At 37.9% G+C, this 24,952-nt stretch overlaps 1 protein-coding gene across 2 annotated transcripts in view; it reads right to left on the bottom strand.

Annotated features, from left to right (window-relative positions):
• Positions 1-7,977: 7,977 nt before the first annotated feature.
• Positions 7,978-24,952, bottom strand: part of SHPRH (SNF2 histone linker PHD RING helicase) — a 77,115-nt gene continuing 60,140 nt past the window's right edge. The window contains exons 25-29 of one of the 2 annotated variants that reach the window (XM_033098980.1): positions 20,585-20,677; positions 19,792-19,878; positions 18,881-19,059; positions 13,572-13,652; positions 7,978-12,416 (exon numbers count right to left, since the gene is read on the bottom strand). In XM_033098980.1, the coding sequence (XP_032954871.1) occupies positions 12,320-12,416; positions 13,572-13,652; positions 18,881-19,059; positions 19,792-19,878; positions 20,585-20,677 (537 nt within the window). In that variant the 3' untranslated portion in view covers positions 7,978-12,319. The remainder of the gene's footprint in view (positions 12,417-13,571; positions 13,653-18,880; positions 19,060-19,791; positions 19,879-20,584; positions 20,678-24,952) is intronic. The other variant, XM_033098971.1, reaches the window with a different exon arrangement.

Genomic DNA, 24,952 nt, shown 5'->3' on the forward strand with positions numbered 1-24,952 from the left:
CAAAAAAAAATAAAAGAAAAAATAAAGAGGCAGTGGGCCTCAAGAGTATCTGGGGAAAAGTATACAGGCAGAGGGTGCAGCCATTTCAAAGGCCCTGAGGAAGCATGCTTGGCGGGTTCTAAGTACAAGAAGCACCCTGAGGAAGGAACCGAGGTATAGAGGGGGAGTGATGAAGACAGAGAGACCACAGAAGCCCTGTCAGCTGGGGCCAACCAGCCTTCATGAGGATTTACGTTTCTCTCTGAGTTGAATAACTATGGAAGGAGTTTGCACAGATCTTAAAAGGATCACTCAGGTGGTTGTGGGTTGTGTTGGGAAAAGACTCTAGGAGCCTGTCCCAATAGCCAGGCTCAGATAGTTCAGAGTGACTATGGCAGGGGACGAGGTGGCCGCGGCGGAGGTGATGAGGGTGCTTGGAGTCCAGATGTATTTTGAGGGTGGACTTGACTGGCTGATGGCTTAGATGTGAGGGGTGAGAAGAGGAAAGGCATTAGGATGACGCCAAGGTTTTGACGTGAGCAAGGGAAGGCTGGAGAGCCATTCGCCGAGATACAGAACACAACCAGTAGGTTTCTTCTTACACCGTTAGTTACCCAAACTTCCTATTAACAAGTTCATTTTATTTTTTCAAGTTCTGGGAGAAGACTCTACCGCTGATGAGCTTATATTTCTCTAGTGGGCATCTGTAGGCAACACCATGGCTTGAACTCTGTGGTGCGAGGGTGGTTCTTGGTAAAACCGCCATCCGGTTACTACGAGAGGCTAGCATGTCCACACTTCCATGCAGTAGGGTTGCAAAGTGGGGTGGGGACGTTAGCTTTAGAATCTCAGCTATGCTTGCTCAGGAAGGAAGGAAGGAGGGAAAGGAGGAAGGAGAGAAAGTTAGGAACCATTTAACCCCATCTTCTAAAAGGCAGAGGCGTCAGGTCCACTTCCAGTCCTCTTGAGGCAGGTGAAGCCTTTTCAGTGGCAAAATTAATGGCACAAAGTGATAGATTAACATTATGACATATCAAAATGTGTGGGGAGATGCCATGCCCACCGCGGTTCCAGAATGCAATAAATTCACATTTAAAACCCCTGAAGTGCAATGTGTCAAAACTGGAATGACTACATGCTTCATTCTTAGGTGATGGAAATGACAGGCTAGAAAGACAATGAACATGAATTCTACCATGCTACGTTGGGGTCCTTGATGATAAACATATCAGCTGTATTTGCAAACTGTCAAAAGACAGTAAATCCCTTCCAACTACGCGGTGAAATTGAATATAAAATTACATTTCTAGTCCTTTGAAGTGTTTCCATTCATAAGTGTTCAAGGGCAAGCTTTTACTATAATACAAACAACTCATTCCTTCTGTGGCTCCTTGCTGGCATTTTGCCATTAGATTGAAGTTTTAGAGCAAATTATAAACATCTTCACATAAACTCGGCAAAGAATATGGTCACCTGAATTTACTAAGATCCATAAAACTGATTTTTACCCAATAGTGTGAATATTTCAAATCAACAGAGCTTATGCAAGTGAATTAGAAATCAAACATGATTTTTGCTATTGTTTGGTTAATGGCACATGTAAAGGCCTCCTTGACCTCTGCCACTGGTTCTCCGTTTTGTCCGCCAGCAGGTATTTGGTAATGTCTGGAAACATTTATGGTTGTCATAACTTGGGGGGTAGGGTGTGCCACTGGCGTCTAGTGGGCTGAGGCCAGGGATCCTCTTAAACATCTACAGTACATAGGAAAGTCCCCACAGGACAGAGGGAGCTGGTCTAAAATGTCAAGAGTGCTGAGACTGAGAATCTGACTTAGGCCATAGCTCGTAGGTCATTCCACAGTTCGTGTCCCACTTGCATTCCTTTAAGTAAGCCTTACGGTTCACTTGTTCAACTCAACATTGGAGTGCCAAAGGAAGACAACCACGGTCATACATTTCCAGGATGGCAAGGACACATTACTTTGAGGTTACATGTCTTGTACCTAGCGAGTTAGTCATTACTTGAGTTGGAAGACCATTTTATTCTTGATTAGAAATTGGTAAGTGTGCCAGATTATGGCTTTACATAAGAATAGCGTGAGGATTAATGAGGTTTGGAGAGATAATAGTGACCTTTGTTTTATGTCTAAGAACGCTCTGCATTGTTTCGTCCTTCCCATCCCATGGCTCTGTGCAGCTGAGTGTCAATTACAACTAGTGAGTCCAGATGCTACAGTATTTTAACTGTGGCCGCCGGATTCCAATGGGACTCACAGGCCCTGAGTACAACATTCTGTATAATGTGTGACATATTTTGAAGACCATCTGTCTCATTTTAGTCTAGAATGGGCTCTGGCAGAGCTTTTGCATGCCAAATGACTTAAACCACACACACACACACACACACACACACACACACATACAGACACACAAAACAGTGCTATGTTAAAAATGTTTTAAAATACTTTTGTTAAAATAGAATTCACATACCACAAAATCCAGACATTTAAAGTGTACAAGTCAATGTTTTTTAGTATATTCACAGAATTGTGCAACTATCTCTCACTATAATCTAAGTTTCGAAAATTTTCATCACCCCATAAAGTAACCTCATAGCCACTAGCAGTCACTCCACCTACCCCAGCCTCTTCCCGTGGCCCAGGCCACCACTATGTATTTTTTGACTCTATAGATTTGGCTGTTCTATACATTTCATATAAACATACAGTATTTTTATTACTGGTCCCTTTCACTTAGCATGTTTTTGTTCTTTGAAGCAGGTATCAGTACTTCATTTCTTTTTAATGTCCGAGTAGTATTCTATTGTAAGTATATACTACTTTTTGTTTATCCGTTTATCATATGATGGACCTTTTGGTTGTTTCTACTTTTGCCTCCTGTAAATAATGCTGATGAGAAGACATTGTAGGGTGGGGCCCTAATCTAATACGACGATGTTGTGGATGATAAAGGGGACACATATAAACCTGACATGAGAGAGAGGCCAGCAATGCGGGCCCTGCAAACTCAGAGACCAAAAGTAGCCATATAAGATGGTCTGAACATAAAAATCCCTAATTAAAAACAGGTCATGGCTGGTAGTCACGTCCTAGTTCTGTACCTTCCTTGACAAAGGTCAATCTTTAGCTTAAGTGAGCCTGTCTATTGTATTTTTAAATCTAAGATAACATAACTTTGAAACGTCAGAGTAATATTTTACAGACCCCTGAGTACACAAACTCCCACCAGAACACAAGGCCACAGAACCCCTCATTGTTTTTGTTCCCCAAATACCATCTCTCTGTGCTGTAAATGTTAATTATTAACTATCCCGTACCCACCAATGTGAAAGAAGTATGTATCTCTTCAGTTTACTTTTTATCCAATCCCAGAGATCTCCCTGCATTGCTTTCTTCTGTCCCCTTAATTTACCACCAGATTTCATGCAACTCTCTTTATGTCTCCTCCTTTGGTTCAAATGTATAAAATAAACTGCAAAACTGCCATTCTCTGGAGCATTTTTTCGATCTGTTGAAATTTTTCTTCCTGGCAAGTGTCATCAGTTTGGCTCAAATAAACTCATAAAAGTTCTCCACAGGTTTGGACGTTTCTTATGTCAACGGTGTCCTTATGAGAAGGCAGACACCAAGGGTGCATCCACACAGAGGGACTCAGACCATGGAGAAGGCAGCCGTCTGCAAGCCAAGGAGAGAGGCCTCAGAAGAAACCAGACCTGCCGGCACCTTAATCTTCACCTTCTAGCCTCCAGAACTGTGAGAAATAAATTTCTGTTGTTTAAGCCACCAGTCTGTGGTACTTTGTCATGGCAGCCCTAGCTGACTAATACAGGTATGTGTCTAGGAGTGGAATTGCTGAGTCATATGGTAACTGTGTGTTTAACAGTTTGTGGACTTGCCAGAAGATTCGTATACAAGTCTTTGTATGATATGTTTTCTTTTCTTTTTAGTAAAAACAGAGGAGTGGCACAGCTGCTAAGTGTATGTTTGACTTTTTAAGAAATGGACAAACTGTTTTCCAAAGTGGCTGTTCCACTTTACATTTGCATCAGCAATGCACGAGGGTTTCAATTTTCCATATCCTTGTGAAATTTGTTATTGTATTTTGATTATAGTCATTCTAGTGGGTGTGAAATGGTTTCTCATTGTATTTTGTTTAATAGACAATGTCTCTGAGCTACTTAGGTTTGCTGCAAAATTGAGCAGAAAGTAGAGTTCCTATATACCTTATACCCCCGACCCCCAATCTCTGCTCTATCAATATTCTGCACCAGTGGTAAATTTGTTGTTACAATTGATGAACTTATATTTACACATCATTATTGTACAAAGGCCATAGTTCACATTAGCATTCACCTTTGGTGGTGTACACTCTGTCGGATTTGACAATGTTTAATAATGTATGCGAAAAATATACACAAGTGGCTAATAAGCACATGAAAAGATGATCAACATTAGTCCGTATGGAAATGTGAATCAAAATCATAACGAGGGGCTGGGGGAAGGGAAGAGAGGGATGAATAAGCAGAGAGTGGCATTTCTAGGGCAGTGAAACCATATGGTATGACACTGCAATGACGGAGAGGAGATAGAGGTCAAGGCGTACAAACTTTGGTACAAAGAGTACAAAGTTATAAAATGAGTAAGTTCTGAGGCTCTAATGTACAGCATGGTGACTCCAAATATACAGTATTGTATACTTGAAACCTGCTGAGATCGTAAGCCTTCTTACCACACGCACAAAGTGTTAACTATGTGAGGTGATGGATATGTTAATTATCTTGATCTTGGTAATCATTTTACAATGTAGATGTATATCAAATCATCACGTGTACGTCTTAAATGTATACAATTATATTTGTACGTTTTAAATATATACACTTATATTTGTCAATTATTCCTCATTAAAGCTGGAAAAAACACCTCAAGGTTAAAATGGCTACTATTTCAGTGACTACTTGATAATCATTTTTGAGGGTGCACATGTTTAGTTCCATTATATTGTGAAAATACAAAATACACAAGATTTTTGGAAGTAATTTTATAGAACTTTTAGATTTCTTATGCTTTCAACATCTTCATTTTAAAATAAAAGTATTTCTATTTAAAAAATCAAATGCTTTTTTAAAATCGGGTTGTCTTTTTAATTATCGAGTATCAGTGCTTTTTAAGGTGGAATTTGCCTCCAACCGAAGAGAAAAACAACCCATGCTTTTGTCTAGTATGAGAGAGACACTGTAGCGCTGTGTGATGATTCTGGAGGATGGCCTCCTCAGCGGAATCAGTGTCCCTTTAGATGTGGGAACTGTCAATGGAGTTGCCTTGTGACTTCAGGACAGAGCCACCACTTTTCTCGGCAGCAGGATTATAGGAGAATCCAAAAGAAACAAATAGCTTTAGGCAATGTTATATAAATCTTGGAGATAACAGTTAATCAGTTTTTGTAACAGTTTGGTACTGACATCAAAATCAAAGAATAAGAATCAAATAGCACTCCTTAATGAAACACATAGGGATAGCACGGTTATAGGAGAAACGCCAGATGATTTATTAGCTAGTCTCTTTAGTGGACAGGACGTTTGAAAATGTTTTAGTAACCCACACATCTCTGCTGATGTAAACCATGTTCATTAGTTATTCCAACCAATTAAGTTCAACGATTCACTGAACACCCAAAGGAAGGCAATGCCTTTTCTACCGAATTCATTGAAATCGATACATTTTAAAAAAAACAATTACATTTTCTATGTTTGCTAACTTTTTAGAAAAGGAAATAAATAGCAGCCCCTTTTTGGTATTTGTTATGCACTTGGCTAAAGAGATTCTGGAACTTAACCACCACACATTTTGGCAAAAAGAAAAAAAAATACCTAAAATGGGAAATACCAGTTTTTGTTTTTTAACGACAGGACTTAAAAGAGACTTAAAGTTCACTTGCACTTGGAAAACAAAAATCCTAGCCTTTTCTTAAAATTTTTCAGAAATGATTTTGCTATCTCCTTTGACAACTCATTTTGTCTTCTAAAATTCCTTATTCATGGATAATCAAAACTGTACTGGATGACATAGGCCCCTCCTCACTCACATCTTGATACAAGGATGAAATTCTTCACACCTTTTTTTGCTCGATATTGAGTATGAGTAGCTCCCATGTCCATTAAGACATGTGACTGCCATCTAAGTAGATGGGAATAAAGGTGTTAGTGTTGATCTGCATATTAAATGAGGAAGCTTAATTTCTCTTTTATAAATAATCCCGCAGTCAACGTCTGTTCCAGTATCTTCTCCCCACACCTTAATGGATCTCCTTGACTATTCCTGGAATATGTACACACCACATGGGAAGCCACTAAAGGACACCAGTGCTACTCATTTCAAAAGCTTGCTTTCTATTTTATTTTGGTGCAATCGTTATTCCTCACGTTTAGGTTATGTCTAAAACCTGGGGGGGGATATTTTCTTAGAAACATTACCGTGCTATTTAAAAGTGGCAGCATAAAGAGTATCACCCTTTTCTTCCCCAAGGGAGATATATGATTCAGGATTTATTAAAGGATTTCTTGTAAGGCATTGCCATACATGATAGTGGCAGCTGGTTACGCAAATCCAGAATCCATAGGACAGGCCATCAGGAGGGGCAGGCTGGAGTTCTCAGTGATGAGCAGAACCTGCTGTCCACAGGTGGGATTTCTGCTTCTGGGCTGTTGCACTTCTGTTCCTAAGGCCTTCACCTGATTGAATCAAGCCCTCCCCCCCGCCCCCCGTGCTCCCCCGCCCCCCAGGCCATCTAGAATAACATCTCTTTAAGTCACGTATGGATTTTAATAATCGTATCTACAAAACACTTTCACAGCAACGCATAGGTAAGTGTTTGATTAACTGGGACAATAGCCTAGACAAGGTGATTCACGACACTGACCATCACACGTGGCAAATATCTCCGTGGTCACAGATTTGTTTTTTGACATTCATAGTGTTTGGTTTTAAAAAGTCAGCTGTTAAGTGCAACTTCAATAATGTAATTTTTATTTTTAAACAAAGTGGAATATGCAAAACTAAATGGAACTCCCCGTTATATATAAAGTCCACCGAACTTGTATATATTGCTGCTGCTGAGTGGGCCAATTTCTTTCTACAACAGGCCTTTGACTATGATCAATAAAAAAGTGCATAGAGCAACAAGAATGGCTAGAAAAATGTTGCCCATTCCCTGCCCTGTTCTTGAAGATAATTTAAAAATGGGCTATTGCAGTTCTCAATCTTTTTGGTCTCTGGACCTTTATATGCCTCCAAATTATTGAGGACCCTAGAGAGCTTTTGTTAAATGGGTTATGTCTTTGTTAGTTTGGGCTTCTATAGAGCAGGTGGACTCTCTCCAGGGAGCTGCAGACTGGACACAATTTGGGGTTTTACCCTCTGAAACTCATCTGAGGAGCCTCCTCCCTCCCCAGGAGTCCACTGACCCCAGGTTTGGAATGCTTGGGTGGTGGTCTCATAAGTACTTTTATGCAATGGTGGATAAACTGCTTCTCCAGTACCTACACATACAGTTTCAAAACCCAGGAGGAAACTAAGAGATAGGAAGGAGAGAATTAAAAAGTGGTTTGTTCAGAAAAGATTTTTACTTGAATGCTTGAAAGACCAAATAAGGAAATTTGCTATTTTTGTTGTGTGCACAAAGGTTACGAGTAAAAACAACCACCCCTTAAAAACAACTCCCGCATAAGACAGATGTCAGCTATTGAGTCATTCATTACTAGCAATTTAGCAGGAAAATAGAAGTGCTATGCAAAGTATTTTTTGTAGCATTATCTTCTGATAGTCTATCCTCTGGGGAGCTGAACGTTTGACTGCAGGGTAGAAATGTTACATGCAGAATATAAGCAGTGACCTGATTATCAATTAGGGATTTAAAAAGTGAAAGGCGCCGAGGAAGTTTTAAGTAAATACAACATTCTATAATGATGCTTAACATTTTAATAGCTAATCATTAATAAACAGTCTGATATAATAAAGCAAGATCAGGCACTAAAATACACTCCCTTTTAAAACATAGGTTTGCATCTACCACAGAAGACAGCATTCTGTGACAGCCAACGGAAAACAGATTTAACATGATCAACAGGCAGTAATACTCTCATCATAGTCAATGGAAATTTTTACGAAGAGTCGAGAAATAACTGGGCGTAGCACTCACTTGACTACTGGAAGCTGGGAAACAGAAGGGTCACATGGTATTTTTATAGGTCTGAGTACAGAATCAGGGGTGTGGGAAATATAAACTAAATGGTCTTGAAAGAAAATAAACATAGGTAATCTCAGTAGACATCCCTAAATAAATAAAGTGAGGAGACACTCGATTTCTAAGGAAATTTGGGCACAAATGTTTGCTCCCTAAGGCACTGGAGGGGTCACATGGTCATTCACACCACTCACAGAGCTGAAAACATCCCACATGTCGAAAGTATGTCCTTGGACGAAACTGTTCTTCAGATAGTGTCTATCAGGGGTGTGGAGTCTAAGAGCAGGTTTCCAGGAGACAAAGGTACCACAAGGGTTGGAAGGGGAAGACCTTTAAGAAAAATGGAATATTGACAGGCAGAAAGTTACTGAACAACTTCATAACAACAGTCCCCTGAACAAAGGACCATTACACCGACAATGGGGGTTAAATTTTATTTCTATTTTGCAAGAAAAAAGCATAAGCTCCAGTACAAAAGATTTGGTTTCAACATAACAAAATCAGTTTCAATGAACATCAGTCTTGAGAGTCACTGATATTAAATAAGGAAGTAGGATCCAACGGACGGTGTGGGACTGTCAAAGATGAGTCAGTCCCTGAAACGCTGACTGAAGGCAAGGGAAGGCTAGAGACGGCACCTTTGGTCCCTGCCACGTTCTCCTGCTGCTTTCCGTATGTGATACCTACCATCTGCTCTATAACGCTGTACCACCACATACCTATCGTGAGACTTGAATCCCCTTTGGGGTCATCAATCACTCATAGTCCTCCCTCTACAGGAAGGCTTGTAAGGGGTTCATTTTTTCTACCCTACACGTCATAACATTCATATGGCTGCACAATGTAACGGAAATACATGGAGATTCTCAGACATTTGACACAATTTTATAAAATACAGAGTTAATTGATCCTACTTTGAAGGAACATTATTGAAGATTAGATTTCCTTTATCAGAGCAGCTAGGCTTAATGTGTATTGCTTGTACTGTACTGTTTTAATGATGATTCATTTTTATATTGACATGCCGGTTAAAAATTATGAAATGGCATATTATTGTGGGATTTTGTTTAAATTCTAGAAAAACTGAAAGGTACTTTTTATTCAATTTAGCTAAACCTGAGGTCACTCCGCATAGGTGATTTTTACATTTCTCAAAGGTTATCCTGTGGTTTAATAAATATAAAGAACTCGAGCACACTAAATGTTGGGAGAATTAGTAAATGAAAGCAGGAGAAGATTTTAAAAACACAATTTCTTCCTTTGTCCACCTGAAAGGGTAGCTTGAGGCGATGATTAATCTTGCATTGCTAAATTCAGTTCCTAAATATTTTGATAACTACCATTAGGTTTAACAATTATTTGTAAAGTATTTGTGGTTTACATGTTGAATTTATCATTTCAAGAGTTTTTAGTTTGTTGTTATTACTGTGTTTCCCTGAAAATAAGATCTAGTTAGCTAGATCTAGCTCTAATGCGTCTTTTGGAGCAAAAATTAATATAGGCCCGGTCTCATTTTAACTATAAGACCACGTATAATTATAACACAACATAATATATAATACCGGGTCTTATATTAATTTTTGTTCCAAAAGACGCATTAGAGCTGACTGTCCCGCTAGGTCTTATTTTTGGGGAAACAGGGTAATGTGATATGAAAGAGACCAATCCCTAAAATCAAATGTTTGGATCTTCTGCCGAGAGCACATACAAAAAGAGAAGCTAAAACTGCAATAAACAGTAAAGCTGTCTGGGTTTCAAGCAAAAGATTCTGGAATTAGGTATGTGTATTTTACACTGTATATAAATAAGTCTTTTCAGTCCTATAAGCTCACCTGAGTCACTAACAGAGAATGCTTCCTCCATCCAAAAACATTTAAGCTAAGAATTGGAACTACCTCATTTTTTTCTCACTGTTTCATTAGTACAGCACCTACCTAACAAGAACGATTTATAAGCACAGTGATATTTCTGAGAATATAAAATGATGGAAGAAGGAAACAAAAAAGTCCTTTGTTTGCGGCCAAGAAGACATGGGGGTTAGATCTGTATTTGTTTGGAACAATTATTTGAAAGAACTGCCACAATCATTTTGAAGAAATAACAAATGCCTGTGAAATATGGGGTTCTGTAGTATAAATGATGTTGACATCTTTTGCTGAGAGGCCAAAGTGAACAAACAAAAAAACAAAACAACCACATTGTTATGTCCTATGGCTCAGAAATTAAATAAATCCCCAAATTTCAACTTCCACTAAAATATTTATTTAATTGATGACAGCTTACAGAAATAAGAGCAGTTTTCCCTCTAATACAGATAGGCATATTTATATATATGCTTTTTCTTTTTTACAAAATTGAAGCATATCAAATTGTTTTCCCTAAAACTTAGCTCAGAAAAGAATACTAAGAAACAAACAGAAATACTGAAATTGCTCATGAAATTACAACCACTGACCTTCTGACTCTCAGTCGGACAGATGAGTTAGAAAAACAATATGAAATTTGGAGTCAGGGTACCTGAGCTCCAGTATTTAACTTGTTCCATCTCACAGGCATGTTTCTCAATAGTTCTGAACCTCAGTTCTTTACGTTTAAAACAGGAATGATGTTGATTATATCAATTTCACAAGACTGCTGGGCAAATTAAACATGTGAATATACACGAAAGCTCTTTATAAAACATTAAAGAGCTATAAAATTAATAGTTCTGTTTAATTTCATATAAAAGAATCAATGCGTATCTCCTTTAACTGAAGAATAAGCACCAAAAATGTGTGTGTATTTTCTTCAGTTGAATTATGTCAAACCTAGAATAGGAAAATGCACCTGAACTAAGCACCAAAGCCTCTCGGACAAATGTGATCCAGGGGATGTTTCTATCATGGTTTTCTGGGTAGCTAAGGAGAAGCTAATGAGTCCTGAGGGTCATTAGAATTTTGAAGGCTCAAAGAAAACAGAACAAAACAAGAACATTTGTATTGCATCGAACAGCTAGGATACAATAAGCTCCTCCTTAGTTAGAAATTTCAAAGTCCATTAATTCTTCACAGAAGAAGAAACACTATGTTATTATCACTTGCAATTATTCGCTTATGTAAATATGACATTCTCTTGTTCCAAAGATAAAGTACTAGTTCTTGAGAGAAGTACTAGCGGAAGAAAATAACAAACCCTATCATAAATTTAGATATTAGTGGTTAAACGTCTAGCTACATAAGAACATGGGAAAGGAAAAGAAAGAAGACATCAGTATAATAATGATTTTAAAAAAGCCTGCCATATTTCCATGTTATAATGATAAGAACTAAAATTACAAAAATTGCAGTATTTACAGATACATCAATCTTAAGGTATGTAAAAAAAATAAATAAGAAAAATTAAAAGTAGAGAAAGTAGTTTAATTTTAAGGTAAACATTAATGTACTGAGAAATGCAATTTAAAGTTAACTCCTTACACGACACCACTTAACATGTAATACAAACATGAAGTGATCAGTGTTTCACTTTTTTTGTAGCAAGATACAAAGAAATCATTGCCTAATACTAACTTATTGTTAGGAGTTGTATTACTGTAAAGTTACTATGTATGGAGTTACAGTATAAACCTACTTAAATAATTAGGAGTTAATGTAATTCCCCATCTACTTAAAATATTACTAACAAGAATTGGTGACTCATGTGCTAAAGATACTGAAGGCTCTTCCAAAAATGAGATTCATGTTGGTTGAATAGAACAGGTCATAGAAAACTGGGTTAGCTTTCTTTGTTTCTTATTCCAACTCTTTTTAAGACTGAACTTATCAAAAGAAAAGTACATATTACCTCTCTTAATTCTCTCGGATATAGATAATTTTTGGAACAAAAATAAATGTTTTATTAGGAGTGAAAAATTAAAAATCTTTATAGATCTTCTGGAAACAGTATATTGAAAAGGACTCAATATCTACCAAGAAAGAAAGAAATTCATTCAACTAAGAATAGTATGTACTGACATCTACTGGATATTTTACTTATAACTTTGATCTACAAGCTATGAGTTTTAAAATACATTAAAGTTTGCAGGTTGAATCAAGTGGTGACTTCACTCAAGGTCTTCCGTTTCTTTGGTAAAGAGGTCTGCCAGGTCAGCCACGGTCAACACAGAGGCCTCTGAATGCTTCACCGACGAGTTTGTGTGACTGCAGGATTTTCCAGGTGAGCGAGTCAGAAAGAAACCCCAAGGAACAAATGATTAAACTTGTCATATAGTCTAGTCTTAAATTCTAGTTCCTAACTTTTTGTAACTGTGCCATAAGTAACTCGCAAAAGAAAGTGATCATTATTACATCTTGTTAACATTAGTTGAAGACCTGTATATATTATTTTCAGGCTTTGTTATAAAATATTTTTGCTCTGCAAAAACACAGAAACAAAAGCCTGCCAACTGCTGCTAAGGCTCTCACCTTACAATTTGCCTTCTTACTATCCAAAGTTAATTTGTTTCAAGAGCATTTCAATAGCTCTTCTAATTGCTATTTTATTGAGGTAGCTTAAATAGTATGCTGAATTCTGTTACATATAGAAACAACATCAACAACAAAAGCCTCATGTTTGAGGCAAAAAACTCTTGTGGTAGCGTCTTTCCTTCCTTAAACCACCCATGGAAAACCCTTCCTTAAACCACCAATGGAAGGCGATTTCCAGTTTCAAATTGCTTCCCTGCTATCCATGCCCGTGGAAATAATCCCTTCTAAGGAAACCACCTCACACTGTGAGTATCTTCAAATCATACCTATCTCACAAAGATGCAGGAGGTCAAGGCATTCGTTTATATTTTCAAAATGACTTTAAAGAAAATAAATTAGGGAATACATATTAGGAAGTTTTATGATTCCAAAGTTGAGTTTTTAAAATTAAGAATGCTCTGTTCTCTTTGCTCTGTTCTGCTTTGGAATTAACGTTAAGTTCAGCTCTTCCTACCTGCATGTGACTAACACATGCGAACTACAAAGCAGTGCTGTAGGTTCTGTTTTACAGATGTCAGACTACGGCTTTTAGGTCGGGCATGAAGACAGATTTCATTTGAAAAGTAATCCAACGTGGCAAAGACCTGTAGGATAGCTTAAATATTTTTATACATTACAATCCCTGTGTTACTAAGTCAAACATGGACTGTCCAGACCCATTCACTGGGAAATTTTGAGGAGGTAAAATGTCATACCTTGTTTTTAAAAAGTATTTGTCCTTCTATCTTTTGGTCGACTTGGTGGTTATCTCAATAAAGAAGCTTGAGGCAAACCACCTTATATAAACAGGAAAACTTCTTCACTGACTTGGAGTAAATTGTTACCTACCTCCTTTCAGCAGTTTTCAGCATTGCTTGCATTCTTTCTTCTATTGTTGCTTTAATTAAGAATCTGTGTACAATAGTGGGTCTAGAAGATATGTAACAATTGTAAGTTTAACAACGTCTTAAGACAAATGAGAAAAAACTCCACTTATTATATGCTCTATATTCATCAGTCAGTTGGCAGCCACGGTACTAACTAACCAAGGTGCTGGGGGTGGGGGTGGTCAGTAGTGACTACAATTTAATCTCTGGGAACTAACATTCTCATGAGGGCAGACATGCAATCAACACACACACAAGATATACTGAGGTTAGGGTTTCCAGGCGGGAATTCCCGCCCGTACTCAGGAATTTTCTTTGCTTTCCCGTTCCCGAATCCTGATCTATAAACTGTTTTCTGTTCTCCACGATGAATCGTTTCCACAAAGTGACAGCTGATACTACCAACCACTTGAGTTCAAGGAGCCGATTTTCCCGATTTCCCGACCAACTTTTCTCGGGATTCAGGAACAGAAAAGTAAAAAAAAATTCCCGAGAACGGGTGGGAATTCCTGCCTGGAAACCCTAGCAACAAATAGGAAAAATGTCTAAGAGATACATTGTGAGTAGTACGTTTATTTCCCATTGTGGGCATTACTGGGTTCAAGGAGCCAATTTTCCCGATTTCCTGACCAAGTTTTCTCGGGATTCAGGAAGGGGAAAGAGAAAAAAATTCCTGAGAACTGGCGGAATCCCCGTCTGGAAACCCTAATTGAGGTACAGGTAATGCCAGGAGGAGGCTGATGTATTAACTGAAACACAACTATTGGGGGTGAGGCCTCTACACACAGGAGTGGGAGAGCACGCAAACAAAAGAAACAGTAAATAAACGCAAAGGCCTGGGAAGAGAACATGCTTGGCACAAGCTTAAAATGTTCAAGGGGCAGAAAGGAGGGTAGCATGGCAGAAGCATACTGTGAATGAGGGGTGGAGAGATGAAAATGAGATTGGAGAGGTGGGCATAGCTCAAATCACGTAGCATCTTGTAGGAGATGGCAGGAATTTGGATTATATTGTGGCTAAAATGGGAAGCCATCAGTGGCTTTTATGCATGATTTGAGTTATACTTGATCACACTTCAGCAATCCCTTTGGCTGCTGTTAGGCAGCGTAGGTGGAGACAGAGAGGCCAATTGAGAAGTTCTGCAGTCCGCCAGGTGAGAGGGTGGGTTGTGCCACGGTGGCAGCGAAGACAGTAAGCAGTCAGTAGACCTGGAGTTCTTTTGGAGGTAGAGACTTAAAGGATGGTTTGGATGTGAGGTATGAAAAGAGAAATAGGAAAGGGTCCTGGATTTCTGGTCTAAGAAACTATGGATGACAGTGCCACGTTGTAAGGTAGGGAAGGGGGTGGGGTGGGAGTCCAGCAGGAATACAGCTTTGTTTTGCCCAGGTTACTCTTGAGTTTTCTATCCAAGGGAGGTACCGATTCCACAGATACAGGTGCAGAGATAGAACTGGATATTGCATGTGGGACAGGAGCTAAAGGGACATGTCTAGGCTGGGCGAAAGACATCTGACAGTCATCCACATATGAATGGTGGATGAGCTCAACTAGGGGGTACAGACAGAAGAAAAATAACTCGCAGGGACCATGGAAAGACGTAGGTCATTAATGACACTCAGTCCCAATTCAGTGGCAAGGTGGGAATAAAAACCCAACCAGAAAGGTTGAGAGAGAACGGAAGGTAAGAAGTGGAGGGGCAGGTAGAATGTAGGGAATGACCGTTTTTTAAAGGTAGATAATATTAAGACATATTTATGTGGGGATATATGACAAGAGGAACATCCTTGAGAATATGAGAAAGGATGGGACAAGTGGAATGGCTGGCTTTTGAAAGAAATGGGACACTTCTTCCACTGTAATAAAAGGGAAGGAATACACTATGTCTTCCTGCCTATTACTGCAGACGAACTGTCCGTGCTCCTCCCTGAAACCAGCCTCTACATAAGGCTTCGACCTCTTGCCGACTCAAGGACATCGTTCCAGCATTCTCCCCACTCCCTTGCTTCACTAGTTTTTCTGTCTCTAATGAATCATTGTCCTATTATCTCTCCTATCCGAAAAGAGAAAACAAACAACAAACAAACAAAACTATAACAACAAAACTCCCATGACCCCCGTCTCTTCCTTTTCTCTGTTCTTTGCAGCAAAACTCCTCAAAATACTCGTCCTACCGACTATATAGAGGAGACCATGCATTGTGGCTAAAAGCATGGATTGAGGAGGCAGCACGGCTGTTTGCAACCTGCCACCACTTTTACTGCCATGTGACCTTGGACAAGACACTTAACCTCTCTCTGTTACATAAGTGTGTGCTAATAAATAAATAAAATCTTATTCTCTTACACTCACCTCAGGCCACTGCCTCCACCACTCCACCGCAATTGGTTTTGATCTCCACGGTGCTAAATCTAATGATCGATTCTCAATCCTTACCTTACTGACATGTTGAGAGTGGCGATCATGACACAGCTGATCGTATCGTCCTCCTTGAGTTACATTCTTTACCTGGCTCCCAGGACACCTCTTTTTGGTTTTCTCCTGTTGCATTGTTTGATCTTTATCTGTCCCCTTCGCTGGTTCCTCCTCCTCTCCCAGAGCCTTTAACTTGGGTGTGCTCTGGAGTTCGGTCCTTGTCCCGCCTCGCTATCTACATGCATTCCCTAGATAAGTCATTCAGTCTCGTGACTTAAAAATTCCATTACATGCTGGTGACTTCAAATGTTATCTCTCTAAAAATCTCTAGTTCAGATTTTTCTACTGAACTCCAGGCTTCTATACCCAATTACGGAATAGAAATCTCCATTTGGATGTCTAGTAAAAATACCAAATTTATATCTAAGATAAAGTTCTGTCTTTCCCTCACGAAATATACTCTCCGTGTAGTCTTCCCCAGCTCAACAGGCCCCAAACCACGGGGTTAACCTTGAGTCTCATATGCCATGTCCAGTCTGTCCACAAATACTACTGCTTCTACCTTCAAAATAAGTCCAGAAGCTGACCCTTCCTCAACATTTCCCCTGCTGTTAACATGGTCCAGGTCACCTTCAACTCTCACCAGGGTTACTGCACTATCCTCCTAACTAGTCTCCCTGCCTATACTCGTCCTAGCTTCCCTTCCCCGCAGGCCCAAACACAGCACTCAGAACAGTTCTTGCAACACTTAGGGTAGATCACGTCACTCCCCTGCGCAAAGCCTTCCAATGGCCTCCTGGGCGCACACAATACCCCCCGCCCTCGCCCGCCCCACCTCCCAGCCAAGACCTCTGACCTCAGCTCCTGTTTCTCTCCTCTTTGCTCACTCTACGTCAGCAACTCCGGCTCCTTGCACAGTCCTGACTTAGGCCTGTGCACTGAGTGTACCGTCTACCTGGACATTCTTCCCTACGGATGAACGTATCTGCATGGCGTTCTCTCACTTCTCCTAGTTGTTCATGTGTTACCTTCTCCATAAGACCTTCCATGCCTTCCCAACAGCTGCCTGCACTCTTCACCCTCCTCACCCCACTCTACTTTTCCAGCTTCTAACACAGTATGGATTTTACTTATTATGTTTATTGTTTACCATCTGTCTCTCTACCAACCCTTACAACTAGAATTTTAGATCCATGAGGGCATCTCAAGTACCTAGAATGGTACCTGGCAGACAGAAGGTGCTCAATAAAAATTTATTGAATGAATATGGAGATATCAACCCAGGTGGACTGTTCAAGTTGGTGATGGGAAGAAGAGGTCCTTCCAATCTGATTGTATCTGTTATCCCTGGGAGGCGACTTCATCGGTGGGGATGAGGGAGATGCAGGAGACTTAAGATATTTTCATCAGGAAGCAGAACAGTCTATTTACTAGGGAAGTGTACTAGGATTATCAAGTAGTGTTAAAAGGCCTTTTTAGACTTGGGGCCTTACATCTGAGAAGAGTCCAGTGTATGCTTTAGAAAACACTGATGAGACAGGAAGTGAATGTTTAAAAATATAAGACAAAACAACGACAAAAACCACACACAAAAAACCCCAACCAACCTAACAAGACATAACTGCATTTTAAATGATATGTGGCAGTACCTTAGTATAACCTTGCATTTATTACAATTATATTACTTTGTCGTATTTTGCTAAGGGTTTGTTAGGTGAACATGTCTCTCTCTGGCTTAAAATTAAAAGCCACCACTTGTTCTCTCAGCTGTTGCTTACAGAGCAGTCCATATTTCTGAGAATGGCACGGAAGACCTCATCTCCTGCCCTCTTCTCATATTTTATACTCTGGCAACTGCAAACTCCGTACAGTTCCTAGAAATAACACGCTGTTTATCTCCTGTGCTTCTGAACATGGAACTCTCTTTGGCTGCGTGAACACCACTTATTGTTTTAGCCCAGCTTTGAAATAATTATTCCTTCAAGATTCAACGTAATGAAGCTTTTCCTGACTCTCTAGGGCTCAAACTGATCATTCCCTGATTTTGTTACCCCGGCACTTTCATTATATTTTTGCACTTCTACTATGATACGTTTAATCATCTGTTTCTTGTACTACATGTGACCTCATTGGGGGAAAAGATTGTCTTAATTTGCATCTTCAGTACCCAGCCAATGCCTGACATAGAGTAGGTGCTCAATCACTATTTATTTGAGACCTTAGTATAGATGCATTTAAAAAAACAAAAACAAAAACAAAAAAACATTCAAGGCATCTAATACCCAGGAGATAATACATTGAAGAGGCCTTATAAAGCATAACGGCCTATTCTGACATTTGAATAGTAGTACAGACTGCATAATATTCACTATTAGGTTTGCTCTGGACCTCAAACTAAATCTAATTATCTCTTAGAAGGGACCTGGAGGTGTGGGGGCTACTTTTCCTAAGAGGAAGAACTTAAAAAGGAGATATTTAATTTTGGTCATGCATGAATTATGCCTTCTTTTAAATACAGGCTACTTGAAACAATCAAAAATCAATTCTTCTCAGAGTTATGATGGATGCCTTCAACTCTGCAGTTATCTTAAGTATTTTAAGAAATTTTGATGAAGTGATCAGGGTAGTTTGTGACAGAAGGAAGACCAAAATCTGGGAGAATTTGGGGGTTTGTTGCTCGGAGGGGAGGAAGGGTTGGAAATCTCTGAAAATGTCATTTGGTCAAATAAGAATACTCGAACATGTGATAAATCAGGAAGAAATTAAGAATGAATAGGTTATTACGACGAAGAGTTTAAACACTGATTTGTATCTTAGAAACTTGAAGCAATCGCGACGGATGTTAACTGCAGTCCTTACTTGGTTTGTCCAATTCGGTGCACCCTTCCTATGGCCTGCAGCTCATGGGCAGGGTTCAGTATGGGCTCCACCAAGAGAACATGAGTCGCTTCAATGATAGTTAATCCATTAGAACCTGTGTGCAGGGGCAGCAGCAAAATATTGATTTGTGGATCATGTTTAAATGCTGAAAGGTTCTCCTAAAAAAGAAAGGTACATATTCATTTTAGATGGATCAGTTAAAAGTAAGAGCAGTATATTATAGCTCGTGTTCATTATGCCTAACGGTATCCAGATCATTGTAAAATGTAATAGCTAAGAAAGTTAAATGTAAAACTACCAATTGTAGAAAATGTAAACTTGTTGCTTGACTTCATGAGGAAAAGTGTCACATAAGCTCTCTTGTTATTTATAATATACAGTGGAATCACAAGATCCATGTGTGTGATGCATGCAAAATAAACTATATGAGCTTAGAGGAAAAAGAGAGAAAGTGAAGAATGTGTTAGTAGGGATGTGGCAAGAAACATAAGTCTGCTCAATTTTCACTTGGTCTTTTTTTTGTGTGTGTCTGTCTCTTAGGGTGTACACCTGTCGTTGGGCCGAGTGTGATGCAAGGACAATTTGACCAGATGCAGTTCTGCCTGATGCAGTGTCTTTAGAACCTAAATTCAGGAGCATGAGACCCCCTGTCCATTCAAAAGGTATGTCAGAGGCCATCTTTTGCTATAGTACAGAAATGAACCTCAAGTGAGAAGAATCTTGCTACCGGTATAACTGAATAGAAAGAAAATGACTAGTTTCTCTATTTTGCTTTTGAACGTTAATTTCATAATTAATCGAGACACAAGACAATAAAGGCGAGTTAACAGATGTTTCAATTTGCCACTCAATCCACTTCAGAAAACATGAGTAAAATCTTCTTGACATACCTGAAATGTCTTGACACGACTGATCTGTGCAAATTTCATGTTGTTGTCAGTGAGAGCTTTTGAAATAATATCTAACACATCTTGCCACTAAGAACACATAAAACAATAGGAAAATAGTTACACAAAACTGTCATATAGCGAATTTGAAAAGGAACTAAATCAAAATAACTTTTGTACATCAGAAATAAGTAAACACAAAAGCAAAATCTTTAAAGGAAGTACCATCAATATTATTTAGCTCTATCTTGAAATGGTAGCATTTTTTTTTCTTTTCTTTTTTTTAAATCAAATGATGGTTACAGATAGGGTAAGAAACGCGAGCACCTTTGAGAAGTGAACGAAGATAAACATCATAGAAAATAAATAATAGACTGCTTAATGGATGTGGTCACTTATCTTTTAAACCCAAAAACTAGAATCTTTACTCAATACTCTCAATACTTTATTTAGTAGATTCCTTTTCTTATTCTTAAACAACCAACTTCATTTGTGAAATGAGACTTTCAAGGTTATAGATTCCAATTAAAAAATATTAACATAAGAAAATCCCTAAGTAAAATTAATATGAAAACATGAAATGTAGCTAAAGAAATTGTCTTGTGGAACATCATCAAATTTCTCTAAAAATAATTCTCTCCTATAGACATTAAAAAAAAATATGGCAGGCAAAAATCTATCAGTAATTCTAAGTTTCACCTATTATTATAATAAACATTAAAATTAGTTCTCAGATATAAACTGATTAGAGAAAACCAGTCTGTGTTAATATTGAGGATGGAAATACTGATTATACCGTTGAAAAAACGAGTGCTTTAGCCCCTGGATCTCTAAGCTGGATCCTCATTAGAGTTCTGACCACAGCTTCCACTTTTGTAGAATGGCTACCCTTTGAAAACGGAGAAGAAAACACATTATAACCAAATAAAATCTAGTAAACAATGGAATGGAAAACCAATATAAAACACTTTTATTATCAAAACTATATGACAGGTATATATGCGTTTATCCATTTTTATTTTGTATTTGCTGGAGATTTCCTTTAGCCTGAAATTGTAGAAGTTATGGAATTTACACTCTGAGAGAACTGAATGTAAAAGCACACTAGGAAATCATCCAGCGATATGACCCTGAATATAAGATTTTTTTCAGTTAAGTGTTTAGGTTTGTAGTTACAAAATTTTGTTAGATAGGCAGAATTTATATTCAAAACCATCATTCACTTCAGACATTATGGCACTGGAAATGTTAAGAATACAATGAATCAAAATTTCAATGCAAGCAAACAGTGAAGGATCCAGTCCACAAAGAATCCTTTCTTACAATGGCATTTCGAAGGACAATGACAGAGGTACAAATAACATCCACTGAAACTGAGCAGATTTACACGAAGCTAAAAATAAATACTTAAAGAGTGCATTTTGCATAACTATTTCCATCAGAAGAGTAAGGAAATGAAAAAAAAAAGGAGAAATGAGAAAATGAAATAAAGCAAGTGTTTTTAGAGACATCATTGAGAAAGTTTAGTTGTCTACTATGCCCTAGAATGCTCTGGGAGATGGTATGAGGTAGGATTTTGAGTGAGACAATTCTAAATTCATTGCCAGTTCTGCATCTCACTGGTCAGATTCTAACCTTGGGAAGCCTTAATTTCCTCCTCTGTCAAGCAGGGATGATAATATTTAATATTTCCAAAGGTGCTTGTGATGGGTGAATGAGAAATGCATACAAAGCGTTTAGCCCAAAACCTGGCAAACAGCAGACATTCAATAACTTATCTTTCTGAGACATTACATATGAGCACGATAATGGCCGACTATTCTACAAGGGGGGGCAGAGCTAATCAAAACCGGAAAAACATTCCCGAGCAGCATTCATCTTCTCAAACTACCCCTCCTCACCACTTTTACATGAAAAGACACTCACAGGTAAAAATATAACAAAACAAGGAAGAAAGCTGTACTAATTTCAAGTTAGCAAGACAGAAGTATGGGAAAGTTTCAAAATTCTCGTATTAAAATACTGACTCTACATGTATTCTTCTGGACATGCAAACTCTGGATTATATTTGAAAGGCTAAAAAATATAAGGAAGCTACGTCAGTCTAAAAATTATTTTAACAAGAGCAAAATTATCTCAAATAAAACAGAAAATTAGCATAAAGTGATCATTTAGGAGTTTAGACAGAAATAGCCATGTTCCTTGCAAGGTCCTATTTTCAAAAAGATATGCAAATGAAACACCAGGATAACTATAAACCCTTCAATTTATTAAGCTGCTTCTTATAAAAGTTACAAAGAAAACATAACACACTTTTATAAGCAAACTGGAGTGCTAATTCTATGCAGGAAAAGACCAGAACCGTCCCTTTTATCAAAGTCCGGCCAGTTCAGTGGTAGCTCTCAGTGACGCCTTCCAAATGCCACAGTTCTGAACCATCTGGTCCCTGTCCAGTTACTTCCCACCATGAAAGAAAGAAAAGGAAGTCTAGAAATCCAAACTCTGCTTGGCAGAACCCACATAGGCAGTGAGACGACCTTAAATACCCTTTTCTTCCAGAAGCACAGCAAGTGGCTACTGAGAAGAAGAACAACGGAGAAAGCAGGGGATGCCCCATATGTAGCCGCGGCTCTTGGTTTGAGTATGCATTCCCTGCATAATTTTTGAAAAAAAATCCAATAAATGCATAATCCTTATGTTAGACCAATGCGTTAAGGCAGCTTCTACAAGATAAAAGATTTCATATTTTAAACTGAAGACATTTAAATTATCATAAATTATCATTAAAAATGTTGCGTCAAATCACAAGGTGCTATGTTGAAAATCCACTGTCTCTAGGAGTCTATCTTCATAAGAATTCATAATTTATTGTTAAATGAAAAGAAAATGTTATACACAACAAAGGATTACTTATCTAAAGGGCAACACAGAAAAGGAGTAAACTGCAGAGAAACTGAATAAAGTTAGGTAAGGATCTGGTTTCTGTCCTATTTGCTACATATATCACAAGCACTTTTTTCGTAACTTTTAAAAAACTACAAAAAAGCAATATATGTTTATGGGACAATTAAGCTAATAGAAATATAAAGGATTAAAAATTTACATCTGTTTTTTATGCCCCAACCTTTTTAACCACCACTAAGAATCTGGCATTTATCTTGTTAGACCTTATGCATTTTAGAAGCCTACATAAAAATGCACACACAACCCACAAACATTTTATAACATGGCTTTTCATTTAACGTTGTATTTTAGCAATCTTTTCATGTAGGACCTTTGTATTTATCTCACTTTAATGGCTGCATAATATTTAGAGAACAACAATTTATTATTTACTTATTAATATACATTTACATTGATTTCATTCTTTTTGCCACTACAAACAATACTTCAGTGACTACAGCTTTGGGAACACGTGTAAATATTTTTGTTGGGTAGGCATTTCAAAGTAGAATTGTTGGTTAAAGGTTAAAGAAACTATAGATATTTGGATTTTGGTAGATTCTCTAAATGCTAGAACTTTTAGCTATCAACAGTTAAATTGATAGCATGTGCACACTTGTTACAATTTCATTTATTGCCAATCTGATAAGTGGAATGAAGAACCAAATTTTCATTCCGTCTGCATTTTCCTAAGAGTGAGCTTGACTATCATTTAGAATTCCTCTGCTTTGAATATCCTTTGAAATTTTAAAAAACTGGCTTAATTTTTTCTCATGTATTTGTAGGACTTCTTATATACTGTACATGTTAATTTTTCTGTAAATATTTTCCTACGTCGGTAGTCGTTCACATTTAATTGTGGTAAACACAATAATGTAAGCAAAAGTGCTATATTACAGTAACTCACAAATGCTTGATGAATTGCATCTGGATTTAAAAGGTAAGTATTCTTCAACTTTATTATTTTACTGGATTTTTCTGTGCTTGACATTAAATTTGTCTTTCATGAGAAAAAGATGAGAAATTTTACTTGGGAGAAGAATAGCTTTTCTTCAATTAATTGCCTTGCCATGGTTCTATCTAGTATGATTTCATATGATAATTATATCATACTTCAGAATACTCACCAGTCGATATATTGTTTGAAAACAAGGATCAAATGGCATTTACTTGTATATTGCCTAGAGCCTGGCATGGTCCTTTGTACATAGTACACAGGCAATAAGTTTATTTAATGTAAAAAAATTAACATTTACTTTTAGTGTTCTTGATCCCAAACATGACTGAGAAAAACAAATGAATAAACAAAATAAAAGGTTAGACTACAATTAAAAAATTTCAACATTTTTTTTTCTTTTTAATTAAAGTTTATTGGGGTGACATCAACATATTTTTTAATCATGCAGAATGATCAACAACAGGCAAATAAAATCTTGCAATTAATCTTTAGCTCTTCCACCTCTAAAGATTAGAGAGACTCAGATAAGAGCAGTCATGAAAGACGGGTTTGATCTAACACACAGCAGGCTCTATGTGGGTTTGGTGTTTAGTATTCTATAATAAAATCAATGGAACTGGTCCTAAAAAAAGCTATCAGTTGGAGGGTAGTGTCATCTCATTCAGTTGATCAACACTGATTTTTTCCACCTACCCATGAGCAGCTACAGGGGAAGTTAACAAAGTCAGCAAACCCCACGGGGTTCTGCAGTGAATATTATTTATATTATAATATTGACTGATTTATATACTGTTGACTGATTTTCTCTAGATACGGAAGACATGTCTATAATTAGATAAAATGTGAATGTTTAAAAATTATAAAAATGGTATAACACAAATCAGAATGTGGAGGAGAGAAGACTGAAGAAGAATAGATGCAGTAATTCCCTCATATTTTAAAGTGAGGAGTCAACATACATTGTCTAAAGCTAGTATTTCGAGAAATAAAATTTATGTATATTATTGAAAGTCACGTAGGTGATCTCTATAACTAAAACCAGAAATGGCTCACGGTGGCAAGGCAAGGAAGGGATAACGGAAGAGAGCATTACTTTACATTGTGTGCTTTTGTGTGAATTATTTCTCCTACACATAAACATATGTTTTGTCTGCCCTTATAGATGAACAGGGCTTTAGGGGAATGGTTGGGAGGCCTGTAATTCTTGGAGTTTTTACACTTATTACCTCAATGATATAATCGAGATTGTGCTGATCACAGTGA

Source organism: Rhinolophus ferrumequinum, chromosome 3 (assembly GCF_004115265.2).
Source record: "Rhinolophus ferrumequinum isolate MPI-CBG mRhiFer1 chromosome 3, mRhiFer1_v1.p, whole genome shotgun sequence".
Lineage (NCBI taxonomy): Eukaryota > Metazoa > Chordata > Mammalia > Chiroptera > Rhinolophidae > Rhinolophus > Rhinolophus ferrumequinum.